General features: G+C 48.1%; 1 protein-coding gene across 1 annotated transcript; it reads right to left on the reverse strand.

Annotated features, from left to right (window-relative positions):
* Positions 1 to 3,342: 3,342 nt before the first annotated feature.
* On the reverse strand, positions 3,343 to 3,669 carry EI90DRAFT_3120986 (uncharacterized protein; the record flags this gene model as incomplete). Its single annotated transcript, XM_039063355.1, has 1 exon — positions 3,343 to 3,669. The coding sequence occupies one exon, from the start codon at positions 3,667 to 3,669 to the stop codon at positions 3,343 to 3,345; it is 327 nt and encodes a 108-aa protein (XP_038918096.1).
* Positions 3,670 to 9,434: the final 5,765 nt, after the last annotated feature.

Raw genomic sequence — 9,434 nt, forward strand, 5'->3', positions numbered from 1 at the left:
CAAATATTAAACAAAGAACTAGGACAATCGAGCAAGATTTGACTATAAAACCAACCAGAGAACCTCCATGGAAACTACTTTCCCACACCTGCACACGTAGCTGAGGCTGGAAGTACCACAGAACAAGGATTCCTTAGGAACCAATGCAAAATTCAAAGTCGTGTTTATGATAGGGAATGTAGATGTCTCCCAAACGGACCCAATGAAAGTAATTTCAGGGAAAACTACCCATGAACAACGGTGATATGACCGAAACTCTTGGAAAATGAGGACAACATTTAAAAGGCAAGTGCAAGGAACAAGCAGTAACGACCGAGACGAGCTTGATAGCCCATTAGAAAGGAAGGGATCTAATATTAATCCACCCAAATTTTCACAATAAAAGGTTCATGCATCAATGAGATATTCAATAACGGGATAAGTGACATCAAAGTCATGGCTCAGGGAAAAGACAACGATCACGCAAGATCTATATTTAAAACACACAACGAAATTCACATTGAAATTATGATAAATTGGAAACTATAGTTATGCAAAGTTTCAGCCCAAACGGTCCAGCCGTTGTGAAGTTACACCAACAACGGGAATATAGAAATCCGCATCATGCTGAAAGACATGTGAGGGTGGCAATGCAAAAGGAACTGGGTGTCAGAACTGAGATCCACGCTTTGGCAGATTGCAAAGACCAATTTCTGTCCAAATAAGGAAGACCCCAGTCAAAACAAAGCATGGAGAGTACAAAAACACCTTAGAACATGAGGGAAAAATCTGAAATAAATCATGGAAGCCTGTATTGAGGATACAAACACCCGCGCATACAATAAATTTCGAACAATTAAACAGAAACAGTGCCTGCATACGAATGAGTATGGGAACAACACACATGATTACCGAATGTGCACACAAACTCTTGCTAACTCAATGAATACCGTAGAAAATAGAGTACAACTTTAGTACCATTGGAAAGGTGGGGATAAATGAAGATTTATGATGCTGAGGATGTGAAAAACCATTCAGAAATGAATGAGATACAAGGACATGAAGTTAGAAACCTGAAAATGCACAGGAAGACAGCTTCTAGAGGTCCAGAGCCCCAAATAAAATACATAGAAATATGATATCTTCGAGGACAACCTATTATAACAACGAACAATACATATGAAGGACTAGGATGCAATAATACAAAGGAGAATCAGGGGAGATGGACAAAATCCACAAAAACCACTAATGAAGCAGAGAGCTATAACACATTCGTTTGAACAATTCTTGACTACTAGCCACTTTTTCTTTTGGTTCTAAACCTGAATATTCACTCATTTATCATTTCAAGTCTCATTTCAACTAAATGTTACTGGATAAAAATAGAATAAATCAGCTGAAGGTCTCAGCACAGCCATACGCATAGTAATGCGAAGTTTGAATTCAGAATGACTGAGTCATAGTGAACTTAATGGTAAATATGAGGAATTTGAAATAGAAAACTGCGACAAATGCAGCGCAGTCAAGTTCTAATTGAACCATTAAAATAGCTTAGGTGAGGAAGGACAATAAGGATTCTAGGCGCAGTCTGACTGCAGTAGAGCCGCAGTTCAGCACAGCTGAGCGCAGTAGAACTATAGTGTGAAAAATTCATTTTTATTCAGTTTGAGGAAAATACACTGTAAATAAATCCTGTAAATACGAGGTAGAGCATGAAAAAGGAAGGCGACCCAAGGAGTATAAAAGGGAGACCCTTTCTGCGACTTTTTGCCCCCCTCAAAGAAGTAAGAAAACAGAGTATTATTTTTCTCAAGCATTTCTGGTTGTCACTCCAGTGCGAAAAAGTGATATACAGTTAAAATTGCCATTGTAGTAAAAGGCAGCAATTAGGGAGAGGAATATGAAGTAAATATTTCAACAGGAGAGCTGGTTAACACTCCAGATTTCAAAGTGTAAACACAAAACAGTTATTTTGCTACTGTTAAAACAAGCAATAAAAATAAGACAAAAATAAGACAAGGTCAAGGGACACTTCGGACACGATCTAAACCCATTAACTGAGTAGAATCTTTGAAAATTCACCAAGTAGAAGATTTAATTCAAGTTAAAATCCAAATTAAACAACCCTACGACAGAATTACACCCAGACAAATTGAGAAATTACACTAGAGGAACAGCTCCATAGGGCTTTGTTTATCTGTAAGTCAATTCTCAGAAACTTTTAGACTAACCCATAAAATAGAATTAGCCAAAACACTCGGATTGGTACTATAATTACAACAAATATTACTAGTACACTTCCCCATCCTAACTAGAGTACCAGGGAACAGCTTGGTGGTGGTCTCGTTTGAACCTCCCAACTGACCTTCCTTCGTTCTCTCCTTCAACATACATATATCCATACAGCAAACATACAATTTGTGAAAAGGGTCCGAAATATATGGGTTTGGCTGAGCTAAGCCTCCACCAACAATGGTGGTAAGGTTCGGCTGCCATTGGCTTAGAATAAAATTCCAAACAACAAAAGAAATTGAACGTCAAACCTCTGTCCCCTTATTCCATCCGACTCTCCTTATCCATAGCTTTCTAACGATACCGATTTTGTGAAATTTGGTGGAGATTTGACCGAGAATGGGAATTCTCAGAAGCGGTATACATATCTCAATTATCCATGCACAGGGAAACTTGGTCCCAATAAAATGCCATAATTCCAAGACTCCTCCAATGACTTCTTCAGCATTTATATTATTTGACTAGCCCATATTTTCATTGAGACTAGCTCGCATGTGAGCATCCAAACAGTTCATATCGTCCTGTGACTCCCATCATGCGCAACAATCAGAATATCTCCACAACCACTGAACCGATTAGGGTGAAATTCAACACTGAGTATTTGGGCATTTTTTTCGATTTAATGACCCCAAGATTGTCCTCTTCCGTCAGCTTTTGACCTTGTTCTCATGGTCGTGGTCAAGTGCACGGACTTTGCTCATGAGGACATCTCAGGTCGAATTTCTCCACCAAATCTCAACCAATTCCTTCGCGAAAAGCCTCTTTCGGTTTGTACGAAAAGCCTCTTTCTTCTTTTTTATTACTCCCTCCTACAATTCCTTTTTCCTAATAATGTACAAGGGTGGGAGCCCAATTTTGACGTATTTGCTGTGTAAGGTTCCATGATATTGAGCACACCCATTATGTACTCCTACATACAGGCCTAGCTCTTCATCGTGGTCCCTCACGATATCACAAATTCCACATTCCGAATACTACACTTCCTAATACAGCATTGCCCTCCCATAAATATATCCCAGTTGCAATGAATTCCCTATTTGTACAAATCCATTAAGATCTCAGACTCTTCAGCTAAGCCTTCACCCTCTTCCTCTTCCTGAGGTTAGGCGACTTTTTGGCTTCCTGATCTTTCAAAACAAGTTTCTTCTTCTTCAGCACAGGCACCTTGGAAGTAGAAGCTTCCTCAGATACCAAATCCGTTAACTCGGATTCCTCGACTTCCTCATGTGCCAATGTGCCTTGAGCTGCTACTCTCTCCTTAAGCTCTGCCCTTATTTTCTCCTGCTCCTCAACCATTTTTTCCAACTTCTTCTTGAATTCCCCTTTAACCAGAGTTGCTGATCCCATTTCCCTTTCCTTCTGTTCCATCTGTAATGTATGGTCTGTGTAATGCGTCATACAGGGCGACCTTGGTAAGGGCACTGTAGGAGTGCATAATGGGTGTGCTCAAATTCATGGAACCTTACGCAGCAAATACGTCAAAATTGGGCTCCCGCCCTTGTACATTATTAGGAAGAAAGAATGATGGAGGGGAGTAATAAAAAAGAAGAAAGAGGGTTTTCGTACGAACCGAATGAGCCTTTCCGCCAAGGAATTGGTTGATATTTGGTGGTGAAATTCAACCTGAGATGTCCTCATGAGCAAAGTCCGTGCACTTGACCACGACCATGAGAACAAGGTCAAAAGCTGACAGAAGAGGACAATCTTGGGGTCATTAAATCGAGAAAAATGCCCAAATACTCAGTGTTGAATTTCACCCTAATCGGTTCAGTGGTTGTGGAGATATTCTGATTATCAGGCATGATGGGAGTCACGGGACAATATGAACTATGTGGAAGCTCACATGCAAGCTAGTCTCAGTGAAATTCCAGGAGAATATGGGCTAGTTAAATGATACAAATGCTAAAGAAGACATTGGAGTCTTGGAATTGTGGCATATTATTCGGCCCAAGTTTCCCTGTGCACAGATAATCAAGATATATATTCCGTTTCTGAGAATTCCTGTTCTCAGTCAAATCTCCACCAGACTTCACAAAATCGGTATCGATAGAAAGCTATGGATGAGGAGAGGAGAGTGGGATAAAGGGACGGAGGTTTGATTCAGTGTTTGGAGTGGTATGAGGAAGTTTGTGTTTTTCTTTTCAATTTCCTTTGTTGTTTGGAATTTTATCCTAAGCCAACGGCAGCCGGACCTTACCGCCGTTGTTGGTGGAGGCTTAGCTCAGCCAAACCCATATATTTCGGACTCTTTTCACAGATTGTATGTTTGCTGTATGGGTATATGTACATAGCAATTGAAACAGATCAGAGATTTTCCCCCTCCCGCTATTTTTGAAGTCCATGTACTTGGGTGCTGTGAGTGGCCACACGATTGGTAAAGGGCTATCATGACCTTTAGGAAAATCCACCACGGAAAGAAGATAAGCAATAGTTATCAGAGTTATATATATTTCCTCAAAATCCCCCCCCCCTCCCGTTGATTATACGGACCTGTTCATACTGCAACACCCCTTTTAGCCCCCTTTCTCTTTCTTCCCTAGCTTTTGGGGAGTGGAGTGCTACCTTCCATTTTCTGGAGACAGTAGCAGATTCCCGCTTGCAGTGCCAGCTCCCCCCAAGCGTCCCAGAATGCTTGAGAATTCCCAATGAAATTTTTAATTCTTTGGTCCGTGGAAGCATACCTCTCCAAGAACCTGTTCTTCATAGCATGAACGCATTTGGAGACGACAAGGTAATAATCATCATCCAAAATCAAGTTCTCATGGGTGGCCCTAAACATCACTTCCGTTGCTCTTGCTGCATCCGCTGCTTTCTCTTCACAGACCCTTGCTTCATGTCAGGGCACACCCGCCTGACCCGGGTCCACCCAGACCCACCTGGCCACACCTCACCTGCTAACCCGCTGTCCATCCCTCTCCTTCCTCCCTCCTCCCTTGTTCCCTCTTTCTTCTCTCTCTCTCTTCTCCTTGGTTTATCTCATTCTTCCCATCTTTCTCTTCCTGTTTATTCCGTCTATCTACACGGACCACTTTCCTTTGTATCAATGTACTATTGACCCATCTGTCCCAGACACCCTGGACAGCTTCCTGCTGTGCCCAGCATGTGTGCACGCAGCGGACACTCTCGGGGTCCCCCATGGGGGTACCCAGATGGCCGCAGCTGTCTCCAAGGATGACGTGGCACCCATCATGTGACTCAAGCTGCATGTACATAAATGCACCTGAAGTGGGAACCGAAGAAGTAACCTTCTTCTCACATTCTCCACTTCAGTCTGAGTGGCCAGGGACTGCTGTCCCTTTCCGGACCTGCCAGTACGCATGCCCGGTTTGCACCCCAGGAGGGCCCTTCTGCCGGGCGATACATCCGGACCCCCTTGAGGAAATTTGTATCCGGTGTGACTACTGGACTTATCCGGAGCTCCAAATTCTTATGACGTAAACCAGCGTGACTGGACAAATGACATAAAATGGACAAGCCTGGTATCGAACCCAGGACTTCTAGTGTGCATCCATACACTACTCGCCCGTTATGCCAGGGGGGGGTACCCCTTCCCTGATGGTTTGGGAGATCACTTGATCCCTTCCTCCAACACCCCTCTAGCCCAGACACGTCCCTGACAGCAGAAGAAGGTTTCAACCTCGTCTCCCCCGCCTCCCCCATCTCCCCTGCCTCCCCAGCCATGGTGTCAGAAGAGCAGTATGAAGAGCTGCTGGCTCGCTTTCAAGAGCTCCAAGCCATTGTGGAGAGCCAGGCCCGCAACCACCCCCCACCCGCATCTGCACCAGCACCCGCACCTGCACCCACACCCACACCCAAACCACCTAAGGTCGCCCCCCCACTCCCTTCTCAGGAGCTAGCAAGGACCTTGACCGTTTTAAGGCCGAGTGCGGAATCTATTTTCATGTTCACATGGCTGAGTTCCCCACCACCCTCTCCCAGATCCTTTTCGTGTTGTCTTACATGAAAGGAGGACCTGCAGGGGCATGGGCCACGCAATGCACGATCATGCTGCTGACGGCTGGCTCCCCCTCCCTCACCACGAGTTCAACACAGAACTCAACACCATGTTCCAGGACCCAAACCGGGAGGCCACAGCCAGACAGAAGCTGGCAGCCATCCACCAAGGGAGCGACTCTGTGGATAAAGTAATCCAAGAGTTCGAGATATTGGGACCCGCCTTGAGGCTGGGCGACGTAGGACTAGTCAACCGTTTTGAGCAGGTGATTAACTCCCACCTCCAGGAGAGCATATACCGGCTCCGTCCCATGCCCACTACTTGGGCCGAGTGGAAGTGCAAAGCCACGCTCCTGGATAACCAGTGGCAACGATTCCAGGCCACTCAACCGCGCATGTTCCCACCCAAACCTACACTCCCACCAACTCGACCCCTGTCGATCATGACCCCACCTCACACATGACCCATGCCTGGGCCCCCACGACTCGCACCAGTGCCTCCACCTTCCACCCCAGCAGCCCGCCCCACGACAGGGACGGGCCCACAACCAATGGACCTCGACTGCTCAAGGACTGACCAGAGATGGTGCTACAACTGTAACACCCAGGGGCACATCCTATGAGACTGCCTGCACCCCAAAGTCCGCCGGGCATGACGCCTCCACCCTGAGGACCTTCGAGCGTTGATGGAAGGGCTGAAGAGGCAGCTGACTGAGGAGCCAGAGACGGAGGGGACAGAGCTGGAGACAGAGGCTCAGGGGGATTTTCAGGAAGGTGACTGGTGAGGGATGCATCCCAGCCACCCATAGAAGATAGCTCGTGTAAATACTGCAGCACATGTGAGTCGACGCCAATGCCACAACTTCACCAAGTTATTGCAAAGAAGAGGAGAAAAAAACGCATCCTCAGCCCATGAGAGTAAGAGAACCATGGAGGTGGCACCCGAAGTGGCAGTATCCCTGCCAGCCATCTATGTCCTCTCCAAGCAATCCCCCAGATCCCTCAACCTTACGGTGAAACTAACCACCCTGACCTCCCTCGCGTCAGTGTCAGTATCAGCCCTCCTAGGTTCAGGAGCCACCGGGAACTTCATGAGCCCTGAGTTCGTCCGGAAGCACAAGCTCGAGACAACCCCTCTCCCACAGCCCATTCCCGTCTGTAATGTTGACGGAACCCCAAACAAGAATGGAGCCATAACTGAAGAGCTGGAAGCCCTCCTGACGTTCAGGTGGCACACAGAGCGCACCCGCTTCACGGTTGCAAACCTGGGACAACAGTCCCTCATCATAGGGCACTCGTGGCTGCTACACCACAACCCAGAGGTAGACTGGGCATGACAGAAAGTCATCATGTCCCGTTGCCCGTCCTCCTGTAGACAGCCACGGCACGAGATGACCAGGACCCTGCACTAGAGCCAGGGGATGGGATCTACACTGCAATCATTCCCCCTGGCTGGGGTCATGACCTGAGGGCCACCACGACCCCCTCTCAGCGGATGGCCCAGGAGGCCCATGACCCGGATGCAGAACCCGCATCATTCGAGACGCTGGTGCCAGAGCACTACCAGGACTTCTGGGACGTGTTCTCGAAAGAAGCCTTCGACCAGCTGCCCCCCCCGGAAGCCCTGGGATCTGTCAGGGACGCATCCGGGGTCGAGGCGGTCTGGGCGTAGCGTCCGGTGCTAAGGACCTCATGGGGGGTAGATCAGGTGTGCATACTGGCAGGCCCGATGCGGGACAGCGATCCCTGGCCACTTAGACTGAAGTGGGAATGTTGAGAAGAAGGTTACTTCTTTGGTTCCCACCCCAGGTGTGTTTATATACATGCGGCTTGGGTCACATGAGGTCCACCACGTCACCCCACATACAGCTGCGATCACCCTGGTGTCCCCATGGGGGATCCTGAGGGCGTATGCTGCACTAGGTTGCGCCCTAGAGCCGTCCGGGGCTAGGCATGTCGTGTGCGCATCACAGGCGGGTCAATAATACATAGATATAAGGGAAAGGTCGTCCGTGTGAAATAGAAATAAGAATAGAAATAGAAATAGAAGTGGAAGAGGGATAGAGGGGGAAGGGATATGAAGGAAGGGTGCAGGGTGAGAGAAGGGGTACCGGGTGAGGTGGGCCCGGGTGGAGGCAGGTCAGGCAGGTGTGCCCTGACAGGATCACGCTATAGATCTGGTACCAGATGCCAAACTGCCCAGAGGAAAGACCTTCCCCCTCTCGCACCCGGAGCAGAAAGAACTGGACGAGTTCCTGCACAAGAACCTGCAGAATGGGCGGATACGACTGTCTAAGTCTCCGATGGGAGCACCAGTCTTCTTTGTGAAGAAGAAAGACGGATCGCTACGCCTGGGACAGGACTACCGGAAGCTGAACGAGATCACTGTAAAGAACTCGTACCCACTCCCACTTATCTCAGACGTCCTCGCCTGCCTCCGGAATGCCAAATACTTCTCTGCCCTGGACTTGCGCTGGGGGTTTAACAACGTCCGGATCAAGGATGGGGACGAGTGGAAGGCCGCATTTGCGACCAACCGAGGGCTGTTCGAGCCTATGGTAATGTTCTTCAGGCTGTGTAACTCCCCCATGACTTTCCAAACCATGATGAATGACATCCTTAGGGACTTCATCGACCAGGAAGTTGTTATCTGCTACATGGATGACATTCTCATCTTCACGGCCACCCTGGAGGACCATCGGAGGGTCGTCCGAGAAGTCCTGGAGACGCTGCGGAAGAGGAGGCTCTTCCTGAAGCCAGAAAAGTGCAGGTTTGAGCGGACCCGGATCAAGTACCTCGGCCTTGTCATCTCGGAGGGTAGCGTTGCAATGGACCCCGTAAAGGTCCATGGAGTCCTTGACTGGCCAACCCCGACCAAAGTGAAGGAGGTGCAGTCCTTCCTGGGGTTTGTGAACCTCTATTGCCGGTTCATCAAGGACTTCTCCAAGAAGGCACGCCCACTCCACAAGTTGACCCGAAAGGCCCAAACCTGGAACTGGGGCACGAACGAAGACAACGCCTTCTGCACCCTCAAGGAAGCTGTCACTACTGCCCCAGTTCTCTCCTTCCCCTCTGACTCTGGCTGCTTCAAACTCGAGTGCGATGCCTCCAATTTTGCAACCGGTGCAGTCCTCTCCCAGCTCCAACCTGATGGGGAGTTCCACCCGGTGGCATTCATGTCCAAGAGCTTTACGGATGTGGAACGTAAC

This window comes from Cantharellus anzutake, assembly GCF_015039405.1.
Source record: "Cantharellus anzutake strain C23 chromosome Unknown EI90scaffold_15, whole genome shotgun sequence".
Lineage (NCBI taxonomy): Eukaryota > Fungi > Basidiomycota > Agaricomycetes > Cantharellales > Hydnaceae > Cantharellus > Cantharellus anzutake.